Here is a 20862-nt window from a genome sequence, read left to right on the forward strand (position 1 = left end):
TCTATTAAATAGTGAGTTATAACATGTTTTAGTGCATGAAAAAATACTTACGTCAACAACTTTTAATAAATTGAAATAATTAAACACAGAAGAGGCGAATCACAAATCTGAATAACTGAAAGCTGTGACTTAATTATATATGATGGCTGTGGATAGTTACTTCCACCATGTCTACACACAACAGCCCAAACAGAGGGTTTCCACCCCAACGCAGATAAGATATTAAAACCACTGTTTCATTAAGCTCATTCATCTCTATGTTCTGAGGCATGTCATGAAGTCTCCACTAACACCCCTCCATCCTCCAGGTTATATAACACTGAATATATTAGGCTGCATAAAAACATTAAATGTTTCTCGGGAACATTTATTTCAAAAGTGACGAGGTCGGTAGGCTTTTTTTTTGTATTTTGATAGAAAAAAGTGACGAGGGAGGAACACATTTCTCTCAGAAAAATAGCTTGGGAAGTTTAACACGTGTATCCGAGAAACATTTCATGTTCTTATTTAACCTTACATGGACCTTTTGGTTTCCCAAAATTTGAATTAGATATTCAGGCGGGTGGCTTTTTCTCTGACTTTTCTAATACATCCCCTAGATCATCCAAGTCTAAGTCCAAATCTGATAAGTCATCGTTCAGCTCCAAATCTGACAGACCCGAGTTCAGGTCCAAATCTGACACACCGGACAGTGAAGATATCGCGTCGAGATCCTTCTTCTTTTGAGATTCATCATCATCACTGGAGTCACTCTCTACCTCATCGATGTCTTTGTCAAGGTCGTCAGGATCTTCGGCATCATCCGTGTCCACTAGCAGTTGTAGGCTTAGTCGAACCGCTGCATATGTGTAATCATATTGTTAGAAGGAATATATAGTGATGACACTTTAAAGGTAGTTTGCGAAACGTTGTTTGTGAAATTCAGCCAGATACATACTCAGACTGACATATAGACGAATACGCATTCACGGACCTACGTATGCACACGCACACACACACGCACGCACACGCACGCACACATAGACACCCACACACGCGCACTACCAAACATTAGTATATATAATTTCTGGATGAGACAAGTGTCAGATATACTCAAAACAGTCGGGGAACCTGAACTTTCAATTTGTATAAGAAGCATAAGCGTTCACAAACTTAGCAACAAACAGTCGTGTAAACGCACCACCATTTCTCTTTATGACCACCAACACAACGGATGTGATTAAGGGTGTCACAATACATAAGTTTCATGAATCGATACTTATTATGATACCTATGTTCCCGGCATTACTGCATAAATTTAGTTACATTTTGAACATTAATATTTCATGTTTTATAATTGTCCATGAAAAGATGTACATTTTTAAAATTCTGAGATATTAAAAGTTTTAATTTTATATCTTTAATCATTTATAACTCTGACAACATAAAAAGGATACAATTGCAAAATGTAAACGATACATAAACATACGTAAACCGATCCTTTCCAAACTTAATATCGATACAATTGTGAATGTATCGATAATTGTAACGTCTTAGAAAAGTATCCATGCATCGTGGCATTCCGACATGTGATGCACGTGCAGTAGCGCCATACATGCATGATTTGATGGATTTTAAGAAACCAGTAAATCACAGCTGATCATGAATTTTGACAATCATCTTGAACCACACGTTGTTAGTGTTTGTTTTTTGTGTTTTTGTTTAAAATTGAAAATCGTACTTATGCAAAATATCACGTCACATCAATCATCTTCCAAGAGCGATTACTGCACAACATTGAGGTCATAAGGATGTGCAAGTGGTGATGCTCTCTCAAAACATTCATTAATGACATATCAACATTGAGTGACTCCAGCATATCTCGCATTGTTTTTAATCGTAATCGTCAGTGTTCTTTCCTACGTTTTGAAGAGCTATAGTATAGTCTCACTTTTTGAATTCGGGGGAAAGTGAAGTATTAAGGTACACGTTCTCGTTTTCTTTTGGTTACTCAAGCAGTGATATTACACTCTTTAAAAAAGTAGGGGATATTCATTTTTTTTGTTTACGATTAAAAAATATGTAGGAGATTTATCGGAGTCAATCACTGTTGATGTGACATAATGGAATGTTTTGAGAGTGCATCACCAGTTGCACTTCCTTACAACCATATCTATTTTGAATGTACATGTTGTTGCTTTTGAAAGATGATTGGTGTGTGGCATGTAATTTGCATGTATACGATTTTCTTTTCAAAACAAACGACTAGAAACAAACACTACCAAATATGTGATGCAAGATAATTGTCAAAATTAATTTTCTAAGTGATTTCGTGACCTTCTCGATCAAGGATGGGACCCCGTGTATGGTTCTACTGCGTTGTGCACGTGCATATCATGCGTTTTGTTTAGGGATGGTAATAGAGGGGATTGGTGGTGCGTTCATAAGAAGTCTGTCCTTGAAACGCTTGTAAACGTTTACACTTCCTATCCAAATTCATTATCCGTACTTTTTTGAAGAGTATAATATGGCTCCTGACCTGCATGCCCAGATATGCTATAAGAGCTGAGAGCATACTGGACATTACCGTCCTGTATAGCCCAAGCTTCACAAGAAGGTTATTGGTCCTATGACTTATTCCACTGGGTACCGATGTTCTGCTGGGTGAACAGAGGCAAACTCACTTGCCTAAAGTGAGAATACACGTGTTACGTGTGCTTCTTTTTTGGGCAGAACAGGATTAGAAACTCAGTAGTCAAGCTGCCAAACAGTTACGCATTCAAAGAAATTCCGAGACCAACATTGTTTAACCTCATTTGATTTGTGACCCGAGCTCCATGCACAATATCACACCACCACGTGTTGCTGGAATATCGCTGAAACTGAACTCATCATTGTCGATCAGACTGTTGTGTTCGGTGTGCATTTCGATCAAACATACTGTACGACAAAATGAAATGTTGATTAAATACGACATTGCACTACAGACTTACTGTCAGAACCATATATGTCAGGGAAACTGGACAAAGGCTTGAATGCTTTCTTGTTTGGGTCATCTGCAGATCCTCCGGCCAGACTCCACACCACTGGCTTCCTGAACTCTCGGAAGTAACCTACCACGTGGTAGCCATCTTCGGTGAGCGACAAATCTCGTATCTGTAAGGAATGGCATAATGTCATAATTATACCATGAAGCGTTTCCTTGAAAATGTTATTTGGCCCAGTGGAAATGGAAGAGCCTCGAAGTGTGGCTAAATTAAACCAATAGAAGACTGAAGTCTGTTGAACACACTTTTGATTTTATTGATGTTTATTGGATTATCTCAATACTTAGACATTTGGTAGATACTGAATACCTAAAGTATACCACTTGAGATGTTTATATACTCTTCTACTGCTCATAAATGGTGTATTTGTTGGGAAACTAACTTCAAAATCTGGTGAAAAGGTGGCTGTGGTCTCAAATGTTGTCCTGTCTATCAGCTTGATTGCACTGTCTTCATTGTAGGTGCCATTGGACATCATGTAAGGCCCAGCCTTGACTGAAAGCTCAGCACTTGGGTGTCCTTCAATTCTCTTCTTCATCTCTCCTGGGACGGATGAGAGAAACAAGGCAGATATAAAAGGATTACAGTCTTTCAAGTACATCATTCATCCACCGACCCACATCTCTCTCTCTCTCTTTCTCTATCTCTCTCTCTGTATGGGTGTGTCAGTGTGTATGTGTGTGTGTGTGAGAGAGAGAGAGAGAGAATGTAGGTGAGTGCGCGCGTCTGTGTGTATGTGTTTGTGTATGTGTGTTCGATTTCTGTACAAATGACATTGGGTTGATCTCCAATATACTAGCACCAATGCATATTTACTCGGGTACACAGTAATCATATTTAGGTGGCTTATTATATTGACCCTCCACTATATGAGATAAAACCATACACTATTGTCATTGTCAGCACACAAGCAAGACAATACGTCTGTTAGGATATATCCTGCACGCCTCTGTTGACAGAATCATATAGGTGTGTCATCATCCACGATATCGTGTTACCGTGTTCAGGTGGATGTGTACTCAAGCCTGACCTACCCGTTGTCAGATCGTACACCCTCATGAGGGCATCGTTATGATTACAGACCAGGGTCCTGTTGTCTAGCAGTGCGAAAACATCTACCCCGAGATCCTCGTTGCCCCCATCCTTTTCATACTTGTGGTAGGTTTCATAGTCAAATAATTCCTTGTGGAGGTTGTCTGAAAAACAACAGGAGCGGGCATTGTAGAGAATATCCATATTGCTCTATATTGCGATGCGAACCATATAATGCGATATGTATTGCAATATATCGCAAGACGTTTTCTTAAAACAAAATAATACTCATAATTGAACTAATGTTTTATTCATAAAGCAAAAAGACAACAAAATCACAATGTCTGATTAAGCTTTAACAAAAGGCTTTTCATCATGACAAACTAAAAACTTTGAACTTTTTCTACTCAAAATGATGCTATAAGGAAGTCTTATCCATAGTATTGACGGGCACCGCATTAGACTGTTGCCATTTAAGAAAAACGCATAACTTCCAGAGTGAAAAACATCCCCGTGTGACGAAGATTTTGGAATGCATGTCAAAATACCGGTTTTCGATCAGCTGAGCGCAATATGTATCGTCTGAATACCGGTATCGTAAATACCGGTGAACCGGTTATATTGCACAACCCTCGAAAAAGTTCACGAAAAAATATGCATACACATGAAACCAGAGTCGGAAATAACATCCAGTTTGGGCTCTCATCAGAAACACATTTCATTTTCTGTAAAGGACGAAATATACTCCTAAAGAAGCAGGGGAACGCGAACCTGTAATTAGGACAGGAAGCATTAGCGTTAACATCTTATGAACGAACCGCATCTAATATGATGCACTCTTTTAACATTTATTATCATACCAACATTAATTGACTCCGATACATCTCCCAAGTTTTTCAATCGTTAGCTGGAGAGTTTCAGTTATCGGGGATCAGTTCTTGGTTACTCAAACGAAGCAGTTTTGTGTTTTGAGTTGTTTCAGGTCAGGCAAGCACACTGTTGTCAAGTTTTGGTTCTGGACGTCATGAAACTAACACACCTTCCTCTTGTATTATTGTTTCAAATCTGCCTTTCTACACATTCATATCTAAACTGATTCTTACTGTTACGCAAGTCCCAGCACTGGGCTATGTAGTCTTCTCCACCTTCAGGTATCTGTTGAGGATGTGTGTTTGACTGGAATATAAAATAGGCGTCGTCATCGGTGACTAAAGCGTCGTTGATGTAGAAGTAGTTGCTGTTCATTTGCTGCGGACTGATTTTATACAGACACGTCCGGTTGAGAACGTCGAACACGTAGCAAGGGCCGTCATCAGTGCCCGCCAACAGGACCGTGCCTTTCTCGCCAGCCTGCAAGTATATTCATGAATATAAATTGTCCAGGATTTAGAAGACACAAAACAAACAGGTGTCCAATGAAATTCCTTTTTGCAACAGTTTCTAGTTTCTAGTTACGGGTAAGACAATTTGACAGAATGTACATTGTACCCATGATGTCGACAATTGTTCGTTGCTTTCATTGCAATTGTGTGTGTTTTCACATGAGTATTTGATGGTTCTTGATTGCTTTCAAAACGTATCCACATTCATTCGTGGTAGCGGTGATCATCTACCCATGTATGATTCATTAAGAATGCAATGATAACATTACAGATGATCACACAGCAGCCATACTGTGGAACTTGTTGAACATTAAGTCACACGTTCGAAAACGACCAGCCTACCTTTAAGTCATCAAATCTCTTTGTATTGTTGGAATCCATAATGGCCAACGTCTTTCCATTTACAACGTCATATAACTTGATTTGCATGCGTCCTCTTGTTGGACATGCCACTTCTGAAGAATGAAATAGTTATGGAATGACACTTTGTGTTGTATTTTGTTCTAACACAGTGGGAGAGAGTTCTACCCATATGGGTTCACCGGTAAACGCTTTTACCATTGTCCAAGTTTAGAAGGGGCGATGGAGTAGCTTAGACCCTGGTCCGATTCCCCACATGTGTACTATGTATGAAGCTCAATTGGTGTCACTTGCGGTTGTAGTTCTGGTATAGTGTTAAAACTGTCGTAAAATCATCCTCACTCGGAGAAGTTCAAAGTGGAAATCAATCCGTGACTGACTCAGAAGATGCAATGAAATACATTTTACCAACACCTCGATTAGTTAACATACTGTCTTACCCAGATGACATGATAATGCGAATATAAATGAATGGTATTTACTTTCTCATTACAATGAGAGGAACTGCAATTCGAATTTCAGAGTTGCGCCCCTTTGTTGTTCCGGGAACATATGAGTTTGGGTCCAGTTATTGCCTCTAGATTTATCACCAACATACTTATTCACTTTCAGTTTATCCCTACCGAAGATACAACTCACTCTTTACGGTAATAGCTTAAATTATTTCATATTATAGTTTAATTATTGTATGAAATTTTCCAACAAACCTTTCTGATCAGCAACTAGAATGGACTCTGAACTATTTTCTGACAGTTTCCCTTCGAACGTCCTCAGGAGTGTTCCAGATGATACGTCTATAACCTTCAATTTCCTTTTAATTCTTACAAGAATTTGCTTGCTGTCGTCAAGGGGGATAACTGTTGACGGCCAAAACTCCTGAAAGACATTCAAATAAATGCTTTGTTTCAGATACAGACTTTCATAAACAGCCCCCATATGTATTATTGAAACGTGATACAACAAATGATATTTTAAAGAATGCTTGATTCTATACATTATCATATCGGAAAGTTTGAAAAATAATTAATACTGTTTATTGTTGGACTCACCAGTTTAATATGTCGGACTACCGTCTTCAGGGCAAGATCATAAATCTGAAGATACGTCTCCCTGGATCTACTGGCTTTCAATAACACATATCGTGGATTTGCCAGCGTCATCAGCTTCCTTTAGAAACACAACCACAGTGGGAGACTTGTTATCTTATTGACTGATAAAAACCAAATTTGAGTTTTTTCTTTATTTTAATAAGTAGTATAAGTAGTAGACAGTGTGAGATCACACACTAGAGTTTTAATCTGAGAATGGTAGACGAGTCAGAGAGCCCGACAAGGACATGATACAGTGACAGTGTTTTGTGGACAGATTCAGGATTGTAATAGAGATTGCAGCGTTATTTGCTGTGTGTGTAATTCCATGTGCTTTAAACATAATTTATTCACTTTGAATGGATTGGCAAACAAGGCTGTATGGCTTATGTTAATGCCTCTCCAGAATACATGCCTTGTTCACATTTGTACGTGGAAATTTTGCATGATATTACTATACATTGACATAATATTGTTATTTTAGATGAGTCGATAAACAAATCTGTCATCAAAATAAGAACAGATTGCATTTGTATGATAAGCTTTATGTTACATTAAAAGTAAACGTAGTAGCTTTACTAATATTTGTTCATATTTGTTTTATTAATTCCATGTATGAGAGCTACGTAAATATACATACTTGATTTCGATGGGTTTTTGTTTCTTTTCGTCCTTCTTTGAATCGGAGGGCGTTTCAACAATATCGGTTTCATCGTTGATCTCAGAGAACTCTGTGTCATCCTCGTTTTCTTCCTCGTCACTGTGAGACTTTGCCTCCCTCGTCAAATCCCAGATTCGAACCACCCTGTCGTCACTAAAGGACGCAGCTGTCGTCAGCTCCCTCATCACCACATCAGTAATGCCTGGTTAAGAATAAAAGCCTGATCATTCTCTGAGGTCTTTGATGTGTACATGTACTTCTAAACCCGCATCTTACGCAGACACACACACAATCATACATGAGTGGTTTATGATATATATGTACATTTGAATACGAACCTAAAAAGGCCTTTACTTTTTGATAAGTCAGCAGTTTGTTCATAAACAGAAAGAGGTCACGGCAAAGGCCAGGGTTCATCATATCCATTGATTTATACATTAAGGACATTAATTTTGATCCTGGTTTACTTCACATTATTTTTAAACAATAATGAAAGTGACACTTCCTAAAAGATGTTTGGTACAAACCGTATAAGACGAACGTTGACACTTTGTGGCGTGTACATACAGACAGGTTATCATTTTGTTTATTATTTTGAAGTCGATAAAATCACTGACTGAAAATATTACAACTAAAACATTTACATTTGATATCTTCCAAAACATATGTAAAGATATTTAAATATAATGCATTTGTTCTGTGCATTTCTTGAAATGAAAACGTGTGTCAGCAGACGAAATACCTTGCTCCTGTTCAAGAACCGTTGATCTGGATCCAGTTTGTAAGTCCCATAAAACAACATGGCGATGGTTGGGGAAGTACAAGGTTTTCCCATCTCTTGTAATCTTGAACCTCTCAGAGGAGTCTTTTTCACTACCTGTAAGAGTGCAAAGAGAATGATATCGACATATTGGGCAGGTTATGGAGCACTGATATATAGGAGTATGAAGATGTACATGAGTATTTGTCCCTTCTAAATGCGAGCCATTCCTTTTGATTGTGCACTTTATATCCTGTATTTGTGACACTTTGTGAATTTACTTTCAACCATGCTACATTTAAGTGTGCGTGCTTAACGTCTTAATGTCTTCCCACTTTGCTTCAGCTAAAGTAGTATATATATGCTGTATTTTTAACGCTGCTGCCAATATTTCAGCATCGCATTCAATGGGATGGCCTAACACTTTAACAAAATTGACTAACCTACCTGGATAGATGCATTCCTGTTCCAGGGTTCTTGTGTTGTATACTTGAAGATTGTTTTTATACATCTCGGACAGGTAGAGTCGGTGGCCACTGAGGGACAGGGCAAGACCATCTATTGTGTACTGCTTCTCATCTCCATCTTCATCTTTGAACTTCTCGAATATCTTTTTCCTTTTAATGAATTGTGACGTCTCGAGATCAAGAATGAATATCCAGTGTTGGTCATCATCAGTTATTGCCATGTACCGCAGGCTCCCTGGGTTAGAATAGAAACAGAAGCCACCTTAATCAATTAACATACAGAGGTACTCTCTAACTGATGTGAGCTTTTTACTTTATGTCCGTTGACATTACCTGGATTAGTATTTTTGTGTTCTTCCATTACTGGAGATATACCAGTTCCATTCCAGTGAATATTTCTACCTTTAGCAACCTACCAGCACATTGACAACTGGAACCGAATTCCTGATTTTTGCCAAGGAGTGTGCACGAAACAGTCTCTTGTAGAGTCCCTGTGTCGGCTGCATAAAGTGACACTGACTTTTCATTAAGGGTTCCAAGGATGCTGTTGCCCTTTCCTCCAACACAAAACAGACTGTTTCCGTCTTCTCTGTGTATGTCGTATAGTAGGGTGCCGTTTTCAAAATCATAACCAAGAATGTGTTCATCTGGATGAACAACTATTACAGAGTCATCACAGCATAGTGCAACTTTTTCCGGATCATCCCCAACATCATCCATTGATCGGACCAGTTTTCCACTGCCGACGTCCCAGATTTTCACCGACTTATCATGAGCACCTGCAAGATTCACAATCCGTCAATTAAAAGCTGAGTTTCTTTCGTTTGTTCGGTGTTTAAGGGCGTCCTTGGCAATATTCTAGTTATATATGGCAGCGATTTGTTAATAACCGAGTCTGTACCATACAATCCAGTAATCAGTATGAGCATTGATCTACGCAGTTTGGATACGATGATGTGTGTCAACCAGGACAACGAGTCTGACCACCTGATCCCGTTAAGTCGCCTCTCGCGAAAAGTAAGGGTTGTTGAAGACTGATAAGGTTTAAAGGATTGAGATCAACTGAAATGGAACCAGTAGTTGCATATTAATCTGATTCTGACGTTTCTTGACATTCACAAGGTTAATAACAGGACTTACATGTCACAACAAAGCTGGAGTCATTGGTCATATCAATTCCATACACTTCTTTTTTGTGTCCGGCAAGGCAGTTCACAAGCTGTCCACCGGGTTCTGTTAAGACTGATCTGTCAGGCTGAAGGAAGTACTCTGGTGACTTCTCACAACCAGCTCGGAGATTCTCCAGGCCATCCCATACTTTGATCCTGCCTAGCAGCTGAGATGGCAGCTCGTTGGGATATGATACAAGAGCATCTTGGGACAACTGAAGACTCTCTCCAACAGTTTTTAGTTCTTGGTCATGTGGGTACATATTTCTGGCAGCAATGAAGTCTTCTAGGATAGGCCTGGATTCAATATATTCAATAACCGGATTTTAAAATAATACTGATACTGTTTTTATGTATTCGTGTATATGTTTTCAGTGTTTCAGTTTCTTAGCGTCCACTAAGACAGGCCTGGATTTATGGAGATATGATGGAAGTATTTAATAGGAATACTGATATCCTCATATTACTCCTATTTCTTTAGACTTAGTCTTAGAGTGACTAGGTACTGTTGTCAAGGTTCGGATCCCGGGTGTAACTCCCCACAATACTATTTTCATAGCTTTCAAAGAATGTGAAATTACAAAGAAAACATATGTTATATCAGCACATACAAAACAAACTATGAAAGTCAAAGATACCAAGCTGCACTTTTGAGTGTCATTCGACTTACCTTAAACCTGATGCATGCAGTTTTGACAGAAGGAAAGCAAAGTTCATCAAACACTCCTCCTTCAGTAGATTCAACTGCTTTGCCTCTGTCCGCTGATAAGGCAGGTTGTTCAGTTTTCTCAAGTTATAACCTTTCTTGAATTTGTTTGGCTGTGAGGCAGGTTTACGGTCAGCACTTTCTGTGTTTCCTTTCTTGTCTATGTATGGTTTAGCTTTACCTGAGGTTCAACAAGAGCATTATAAATGTACAACCTCCAGGCAATAATATATCTCAAATGTCTGCCTAAACAGATCTCACTGGGGATAAGGTTTAAACGGCAGTGAAAATTACATGACAGGATCCACAGTCAGTGGTGAGAAAAGGGGTTTGTGAAACAAGAAAGGTATACATGGAAATGTGATCATAATTCAGTCAACATATTCATAACCACATTATATACGATTTAGGAGTATGTTTTCAAATTTTCGATTTCAACATTAAGTAAAAGACTGGTGAAATGATGAACGTTGCTTCAATTGCATTATGTTGCTCACCATTTGCCCAGGTTCCAGCAAAATAGTCAGCCAGAGTTCTATGCATTTGTTCATTGAATTGAGGATCAGAGCAATATCTATCTGCAGCAGCCTCGATGAATTGTCTGTGGTACCAGAAGAAGACCCTCACTCCATCAGCTCCTCTGTCCACCAAATACTGCCCAAGGTCTGCCTTCAGCCTGACCAGGAGTAGAGGCGGAAGTCGCCTGACAGGTGGAGTCCAGTACATGTACACGTCATTGAGCACATCATCGTCACATGACAGGATGTCCTCGAGCTCACTCTCCGTCAAGCCTGTTTTACCTGAAGAAGAGATAATGAATCATCTAATCACGTCGCAAAAGAAAATCTTATTTTTTATATTTGATGATGATTATTATTTACCTCAGACTAATAATTAGATGTTCATTAGCGCGTCTAACTTCTGACATACGGCTTCGGGCCATATACATTGTATGTGTTCATTTCTTCAAACAAAGGAACTATCAGTTTGTACTTCGGATATGTAACTGAATGACCTCATTTTTTATATCTTTATGATCTCGGAACAGACGAAGGCAACACAGTTGGTAGAATATTGCAACGACTTGGAAACGAACAAATTTGGTTTGGAACTCACTCACTGATATGCAAAACGAGGTCGAACCCGGCACCTTAACCCACCGTGAGCATATCCTTACCTCAAGAAATTAAAACTTGCCAACTAACATGTGCATACTAATACGCTACTTACTCAACGTTAGGTATGCTAAAGCTCTTGATACAAAGATTTGTCCATGAAGTGCTTCAATCCTTGAAAACAGGGCGTTGATACTTCCTCGAATGGATGTTTGGAGAGTTGTCTCTGACGGGGACGCAAAGGATGTCCACCGACACGCCTCATCAAATGACAGTTTCAGGAACAAAGGAAGTGGACACTTCTGGAAGGCTCTAAGAACGGTAAGCCTTTGCTGGTCCGTCAGATTTCGACGACCTACATCCAACCATTTGGTTAGAATGCCCTCAACGTCTTTGTCAGCAAGCTTTGGCACTTTCAGGAAATTTTCCCTTTGAGAATACATTTCCTGGAAAAGAACACGTAGGATGCAAAATACATGTAACAGACGGACGTCAAGTGTTTATTGCTGATTTTGGGTCAATAACTCTTCTTTGAGACAGTGTCTATGTACCTGTAATCGAGGAAAACTCTCATATTGAGGTTCTGGTAAAGTTGACAAGATCATCTTCACACTGTCGGGGAGTTGTTTCGGCAGCCAGTGGAGTTGACGAGCGCCCCCTGATGGGTCAAACTGATCAAGTGAGTCCAGCAGCAGAACCAAAGGCTCATCACTGTTGGCCAGATTCAGAGCCGCATGGAATATTTTGGTCAGTTCCTTTGTATCCTTGGACATAAAAGAGAAGAAAGTCAATCGAAGGGTGAATATGGATTATGTGTATTGTTTCAATGTTTGGTGGGCTATTGATTTGTACAAGTGAAATATGTCTCTTTGTGAAAATGGAAATCCATCTGCATAACAATTTCTAAAGTACTTTGTTTCCCTAGGCTACACAAAGGTTGCAGACACCGGTCCTTACAGCAGGAAGCTCCTCTTCTATCTCTTCCGCATAAATCCTCCAAATCTGTGACGTGACACTGGACAACAAGGCACCAATGGTTGAACTGTCTGGAGTAGTTCCAATGAATCTGGAATATAGCGTTGGAATATACATATCACCAGTACTGAGTCAAGGTGCTCATCCTCTGTACAGTATATTTAGTCTCAATGTTGCATTTGCATAAGGGCACGTGCGGAAACCGCGTTCTTGGTGAAGTTAACACAACACAACAGTTTACTTAGCCACAAATGTTTTTATTCATTTTGTATGTTGGGAATTAACTTAATGTCTCCAGAAAAAAATGATATTCATAAAACAATATCAGATGTTTCTCTCACATTTTTCACATAATACTTCCTTGGTCACTGTTGTGCCCAGAGTTCCATGCGCCGAGCCAGAATAGTACCTCTGTCACAGGCCAGAAAGATGTGACGATTCCTCACAGCTCACACAGTCCATTTGATATGATGTGCACAATTTCTTAACTTCTTTATTTTTATAAGCCTACACCTCTGATTAAACGTTGTTAAAATGGTTTGGTTTCACTGACAAATTATCCAAAACGTGTAACACTATTTCGATTTGCACAGCAATCCTTTGTTTACATGATTGTACGGCTCCATGTGCTGTCATCGCAGCGTTATGGAGTGGAAACGATGCAGCTGGTTTGAAATAGAAATATGTATTATCATAGACTTTACTGTCGCAGTTGTTGTCGAATATTTACGCAACAGTGTAAAGCAATATGAAAACAGAGCCGAATCCCTTTCGTTATGCCAGTCTCTACTTACATATGAATATGCGCGTTTGTTTACAAACAAGGGAAAAGTCCGGTCACGTGATATGCAAATCAGCTTGTGGCAGTGATGTTATGCTAAGTAATCGCTGCGCTGGAGTGTGTTCCTTCGAAACAATTTAGAGAAAAAAGAATACCAATTGTGGTAAACATTGTGGTACGTAAAAAAAAGAAAGTTTTCTAAAATGACAAATAATGTCAGTTCCGAATGTTTCAATATTTAACCTTTGGTGAATTCAGTTTTCAGTTTACCTTATAACCACCCCAGGCTTGCTGTTGAAACTCTGTACTGCTAATGTGGCTGCCATGGCAACGATGGATGTCTTTCCACAACCTGATGGTCCGTGGACAACAAAAGGAGTTTTAGACGTTCCTTGGAGATATTTCGTTATGAGCTGGAATTAAAGGCAGGCATGATCCTCATATAGTCACGCATGGACGTCAGTCTAAACACAGCTGTTGAGTCTTTTCATTACTTTAATACAAGAAGTGTACTGCTGAGAAACATTAACGTCAATCTTGTTGCAGCTAAGAAAACCGTTTCCACCACCATGCAAACTCTCTACTGAGTGGATTGTACGATCTCGACTTGATTCACGGAGTGTACACCTTTCAAATGGGGTAGCCTAGTGTTTAAAGCGTTCACTCGTCACACCGAACACTCGGGTTCAGTTCCCATGGGTGCGATGTGTGAAGCCCATTTCTGGTGTCCCTGGCTTTGATATTGATGGAATATTGCTAAAGTCGGCCTCAACCTACCCTCAGTCACTCCGCTAATGATGTGGCAGGTGTCCGCGGGCAGATGAACGTATCTGAGTTTTATCAGTGGCATTCATCACAAAACTGAGGCAAAGACAAGTCAACTGTTTGTTTATAAAGTCCGGAACAAGTCCAAACATAGACACATTCGTTGGTCAGCTGATGTTTCACATTTAGAAATGTCACTATGCGTGTGATACAAGCTCTACTGTGGACTCCAATATCGTAAAATATCTTCTGAGTTATACGGCTGTTTTTAAAAGGAGTTTTACGTTATAAAAGCAACAAACATACATCCAGTGTCTCCTGTCGTCCATGAAAGGCTTTGCATTTGGACTGACAGAAGACTGTATGTTCCACAATCTCTGCGTACAAAGGGTTGGCCAGGTCGGTTCTCTTCCTGTCCTCGATGGCCTTCATCACTTTGTCTGAAATCTCCTCCTTGAAATCCTGACACAGCTGTTGGATATATGCCTCGTGTCTTTTACTCCTAATGGGATCGACGCCTATTGACAAAAAACCAGACAAACAGATAAAAACCCTTGTATTTCTTTCCACAAGAGGTTTCCAGATTCAAAATACAAAATATATGAACAAAATAATGTACTCACCATTTTCTGTCCACTCGATGTTATATGTTTTGTGATTTGCAGAACTCAACAGACTAGGGAGTCTTCTGTCTCGCAGATCTACCAAGAGATCCTGAGATTCTTGGAGTCTGTCTTCAGGTCCAGTGCATTCTGTAATCATCATATTTATGTTTTGTTCTTATGATGTCCCTTTTGTAACCTTCATAATAGCAATTTCCCAACATCTTCCTTAGTGCACCCTGGCGTATGGGAATATTATAAAAACAAATGTCGGGTTCCACTTAAAGCCTGAATAAGTGAATCTCGGTTTTTTGTAGCAAACATTGTATTGAATAGCAACTAAATGTTATGACAGTTTGCCTACAACATTTTACCCTTATATCTGCTTAGGATGTAACTCGGTTCCTGTTTGTCTATGGCATCAATGGTTCGGTGAAACCACAAACAGCTTGACGACCTATCTTCAGATTCCACTATCCCTCGTGTGATTTCAGCCTCGGTCACTGTAAAAGATACAAGTCCAATACAAGTACCAACCAAAACCAGTGGACGCTCTTGAATGAATCGTTATCCGGAAACAAAAGACAAAGAGCACACGTCAGTGATGCATACCGGACATGACGTAACGATGAGCTGTCTTTGTATCAAGTTTCTCATTGGCTGCTTTCACAAGGGCTTTCTGCATGATGAGATTCTGATCGTACCATGCTGCTTTCGCGGACTTCTGTTTTTCCTCATTCTCATCTCTGAAGTCTGGTAGATTGGAACTGATGGGCTGGAGAAAATAGGTCGGTGGCACGGCGTTGTCATCTCTCTTGAACCAGCTGATGTTAAACAGAGACATCTTCCATGATACTGGTCATTTGCCGTATTGTCATATGTTTGTGCACTGTCTTTCACTAAAATATAAACTAACGGGCAAAATATACGACACCAAATTGAAGTGACAGATATTGCAAAAACGACAAACCACCATTGTAAAACAGGAAAGTGAATGTTAATTACAGGTAAATGGGCACACCTATAATACTAGTATGAAAGCCTGTAAGCAACCGGCGTGTACGTACGTTTTAAGTAGCACCAGTGCTTCTTTCTCCTCCACAGCAGCTAACAGTTTGTCAAATTCAATGGCCTCAATTTTATTAGGAAAGTCACGGTAACCATATTTGTGACTTAAAAATGTCTGGAAAAGAAAATGTAAGTATTAATATGTAGTAAATACTTAGGAGTTATACAGTGACTGTAGAAGACAGATTCTCATTGAAGCAAATGTAGACGGTAAAGTGTTCCCACCCGCACTGTGGAACAGTTTGGTACAACATACACACGCTAAATATCACTTCCACAGAAGAAGCTGAACCAGAGTGCATTTAAGGAAAAGGTAATCGGCGTCTGATGCAAAATCGACAAACAGAACTTTGAACGCTTACGACAAAACTAGGCCCAGTAGACAGTTTCTTGCAAAGGTCAATTTCCCGCAGACAGAGTTCTGTCCCCATGTGGTCATCCGTGGCCTCATCTCTGATGCCCCATCTCATGTCCACCACCTGGAACTCGTATCCCTGCTGCTGACACACTTCCTTCAGGGCGGGGTACGCTCTCTCCATCAGGGCGTTCCTCTCGTGCCGTGTGTCTGTGCAGGAAGAGATGTGCAGCATATTTTACTTATGCATGTACCATAATCTAGCAATGATAAGAAATAAATGTGACATCCATAAGAAGGTGGAGTCAATCCAAGCATCAATTCAAAGCACATGCATTTACTGGTTCCAGCAACCAAACCGACCATGATGCACTTGCAGTCCAAACGCACATCGGAGCGCAAAACATGTGATTCTCATGAATTGCTAAAATGTCCTCGCAGTTTTGTACTTACTCTCTTAAATTCTGGATTTTAAATCTGATATCGCAATGGCTTGTTTCTTTCGTGATGCATTAACAATAAAATGACTCACATGTGTCATAACTGGATGTTATTCGGAAGGAATTTCACGTATGTCGTTTTGAATTTGTCAGAGCTGAAAAGCTGAATGGTACCTGTGAATGTGCTGCTTGTGAATATCCGGACAATTTTGGCTGTAGACGGACATTCCACTGTCACATTACCACGTATGACCTCATCAGTTGCTGATATCTTCCTATGGTGCTTTGTGTGATCTCTGTGTCGATGGCTTGTTCCAGGTCTACCTGCATGTCGACCGTCTTGTCGCCGTGATTTCAAATCTGTTTTCTTTCTGATAATAGTTGGTCGAGCTTTGGCTTCATCTTCAGCAGGCTTTTCAGAGACCTTATCCAACGTGTCTCCTTTCTCTCTTGCAGAGGCTGTCTTCCCGTTCGCATTTGGGTCACGATCAACCCTGGAATGATAAAATACACTGACGATCTCAGTGAGTGAGTGAGTGAGTGGATCTTTGGGTTCGTGGGTGTGGGTGGGTGAAAGGGTGATTGCGTGAGTGTAACAGCTTTGATTTGTAACAGTATTTCAGTTATATCAGGACCTTTTCATAGAGTGTGTTTCGAATCATTATTCAATTGCACTTAACGTAGTGGATTTTAATGGATCAGAGTTGGCATTGTATCATAACAACAACGACGACGTTTGCTCTTGATAACTGACCCGCCTGGATTGTTGACACTGAATGGTAGGCGAGTCGCTGGGTGTGACGCTTGGCAACGACCACGTACTATATATGAAACATGGGTGAGTGATTGGTTCAACGTTTGAGGGCGGATATGGAAACCCTTATGTAATTGCTGATTTTCAGTGATCCATTCCCATAATTTCCATCTATATTTTTACCTTTGTGTATACGAGAACCACAAAATAGTTCATACAGAAGGACAGCAACAACCTTTGCTACAGAAACCCGAATACGCACAACACGAACAAACCCTTTCAATCTAATAAACTGGGAACTGTTCGTAAATTAGGACTATTTGCAACATAATAATGTCTTTTAGCACCAACCAACCAATAATAACGCATACCATCAATAATTTGACTGGTTCAATGCATGTACAGACAGTTTATTTTCGCAACCAACCGATATGTATATATTACCATTTACCATCTTCTGTATCATACGTGTATATAACATATAAACTTTGAACATGATAATGATATAAACATATACCACACAGCGCGGCCAGGGTGTAAAGTTCAGTTATATTCAGAGAGTAACAGTAATTATGAGCGCGTACAACCTTATCAAACACCATACGTCGTGTCAAATAAAATTTTCACACTGTGATCCGAATATTCTATTGGATTATATACGTTTCAGTGGATGGATGCAATGTGTAAATACCGTATTGATCTCATTTCAGCCGCATCAAACCTTCCCTAAGCTGGTTTACACAGCCAGTTTTCACTTTAGACCAATCGAATTTGTTTCTGAGGATAATCGAGACTAGGCATTCATATGCATTGACCTTCCTTGTTGAAATCAATAAACAAACTGTCAACTTTACTTCCTTAGATATTTATATTGGGTACAACTGACCGGCGTCAGTTATACGTCTTGTTGAAGAAGAGTGGTAATAATGGAAGCATTGTATTGCAGTCACACATGCTACACAGGACTTAAACATGTCTGTTTTGAGTATTTTTAACAGAACATTTTCCTGTTTTACGGGTTTTAGGTTACTGTCATATATATTGACAAACCTGAATCAAATGAAGAACAACGAAGTCATACATTCAGTAATACATTGCGTTGTGAAGGAACTGTTTGAAAATGCCTGAGAAAAAGTATGAGTATTCTCCGATACGTACTCTGAAACTGTCATTTACATTTTTTCCGGGGTAGATCAGATACCACTGTGAAATTACACGGAAATAACGATTGATAGAAATCAATGTTGCTTTTCTTACAACTGAATTCCTATGTTGTGAGTAAGGTCCACAGCCCGGTGCACTGACACGTATCCATGCAAGCACGCACACACAAATGAATTGAATATCAAACTGTATATCCCGATACAGACTTCTGGTGAAAATTGTGGCACTCGCTACGCCATTTGGGCCCATCATTTTACTGACACGTTCACTGGTTCTTTTACTCCGTCTTGCCAGAGTCAGTTGCCTGGGGGTGGGGGTGGGGGTGGGGGTGGGGCTTCTGTGCAGTGTTACCACAACGTATTGGTGACGCTCAATGACATCGTCTACGGGCGCCTAATGGACAAGTCTATTACCCCGTGAGCCGAACATAGAATCGACAGACCAAATGTAGACGACAACACCGTCAGTCACCCGGAACGATTATACTTGTGTTGAGGTAGTTGGTCTGATGGCGGGCTGGCTGAATGGAATACCGACCCGGAGGCCGATAACAATGAATGAAAGACATAGTGCTGTAACGCGCGTGTGTATGTGCTGCTATGACAACAGGGAGCTCTCATGTAAACAAACACGTTCTGCCGTGGTGGAAATAGTTCATTTATACTGATATATCTTAGATCGAGATTTGTTACGTCCAGTCATGTGTGCATTGATAGCATGACGTCATGTACAACAAAAACAATGAAACGTACGTGACGCATGCCGTATAATTTTATATAATTGGTGAATGTTGACAATCTGGAATACACTTCTAAAGGAAGGATACTCTGTGGTTGGATTGTCAATAACCTTCTGCTTGCTGTTTTGTCGTGGTCCATGTGCTCCACTATGTTAATAACGGAAGGAAATTAGATCGACGGCCATAAGAATTCTGTCTTACCTTGCATTGATAGTGGGATTGAGGAGAGGGTTAGATGCGACGGGCGACTGTCCTGGTTTCCTTCGATATAACGCGGTATACATGGTGTACTCTATGCCGCTACGTCTTCACATAATGTCACCACCACACGTGTCCATTTCGCTCCTGCGTGGAGTGATCAATATCCCAAGTTAGATCATACACGCTTGAACAGGTAAATGTAGTCAGTCTGTGGGATGTTTATCCATCACCTGAAATCTGCTTGGGTATTCACTAAGGCATATCAGTACGGTTACCACTCAGGCTTTCCCCTTCACACGAGGAAGATTTCTGTCAAGCGTCATTGACCCGCGGTCCGCACGTACGTTGATAGGGCGTGTAAACAAACTCAAACAGTGCCGAAGGATTTCATAATTGAGCTAGAGGTGTGTCTCAGTTCAGTGTTGTAGCTGATTTGGTGTTGGTTATAGCTCTTGATTTGTATTGAGTATGAGAAGAAACGTTTTATTATAGAAAAGCCAACTGCAAATTCACTTCAGTTTTTGATACACAAGTGTAATGCACTGAAGATTTCATATATTGTGGGTTTCAGTTCCCAATACTAATGTCATCTTCAAAAACATAGCTGATACTCCTCTCGTCATACTGGGCTCATGTGAGAAAATGAGAATGTTGTAAATGATATATTTAAGAAAAAGAAATAATGTTTTCGGTATATGCAGATATTTCCTTTAGCATGCACATTTCGAGTATCAAAATCACGCAAACATTTTTAAGCTTTACTCTCTCTTGGGGTTGGACACTCTGTAGTGGAATGGTTCATTCGTCACGAAGAGTACACAGGATTGATTCTTTAGATAAATACAAAGTGAGAATGTCTTTCCTCGTTCATCCCACCGCGATGTTTCCTGAATATCACCAGGAAGCTGCAAAAGTCTCACTCACTCACTCACCAAAACTCAATAAATGGGTCACTACTTTATACAGTCTGACAATTATTTATTGTATATCACTGATATGAAATATGCCCACCTATTCCATTCATATTTCAAATTACAAAGGATTTTGTAAAAAAAACCCAAGAAAACAAAAACAACAAAACCCAAACAAAACAAAACAAAACAAAAACAAATCCCTTCATATGTTCATAGTCTGCTTTAATTGCAAAATAAGTTGAACGACATGGTCATTTGGTTCTGATTCGATATAAAATATGGTGTATACAGGTTCTTACCAACCTTGTCATGTACACATAACACACATGACGTCTGTA

General features: G+C 39.8%; 1 protein-coding gene across 1 annotated transcript; it reads right to left on the bottom strand.

The window, feature by feature from the left end:
- On the bottom strand, window positions 1-20835 carry LOC137273773 (NACHT and WD repeat domain-containing protein 2-like). Its single transcript, XM_067806621.1, has 28 exons — window positions 20828-20835; window positions 19611-19715; window positions 16927-17246; window positions 16320-16522; window positions 15957-16072; window positions 15502-15713; window positions 15264-15392; window positions 14911-15039; window positions 14594-14805; window positions 13793-13935; window positions 12724-12832; window positions 12318-12530; window positions 11882-12212; window positions 11149-11451; window positions 10616-10832; window positions 9917-10242; window positions 9193-9555; window positions 8757-9011; window positions 8292-8426; window positions 7529-7751; window positions 6850-6967; window positions 6508-6676; window positions 5783-5895; window positions 5162-5408; window positions 4061-4222; window positions 3409-3569; window positions 2973-3135; window positions 1-838 (listed from the first exon to the last, which is right to left on the bottom strand). The coding sequence occupies exons 1-28, from the start codon at window positions 20833-20835 to the stop codon at window positions 555-557; spliced, it is 5469 nt and encodes a 1822-aa protein (XP_067662722.1). The 3' UTR covers window positions 1-554.
- Window positions 20836-20862: the final 27 nt, after the last annotated feature.

The sequence above is a fragment of the Haliotis asinina genome, chromosome 1, assembly GCF_037392515.1.
Source record: "Haliotis asinina isolate JCU_RB_2024 chromosome 1, JCU_Hal_asi_v2, whole genome shotgun sequence".
Taxonomy (NCBI): domain Eukaryota; kingdom Metazoa; phylum Mollusca; class Gastropoda; order Lepetellida; family Haliotidae; genus Haliotis; species Haliotis asinina.

What these genes read in the sequence shown, in the direction of transcription:
- LOC137273773 (XM_067806621.1), bottom strand. An exon ending in CTACTGGGCCTAGTTTTGTC is followed by an intron (nt 16,073 to 16,319) that starts GTAAGCGTTCAA and finishes TTTCTTTTCCAG; the next exon opens with ACATTTTTAAGTCACAAATA. An exon ending in AAGCCTGGGGTGGTTATAAG is followed by an intron (nt 12,833 to 13,792) that starts GTAAACTGAAAA and finishes GCTATATTCCAG; the next exon opens with ATTCATTGGAACTACTCCAG.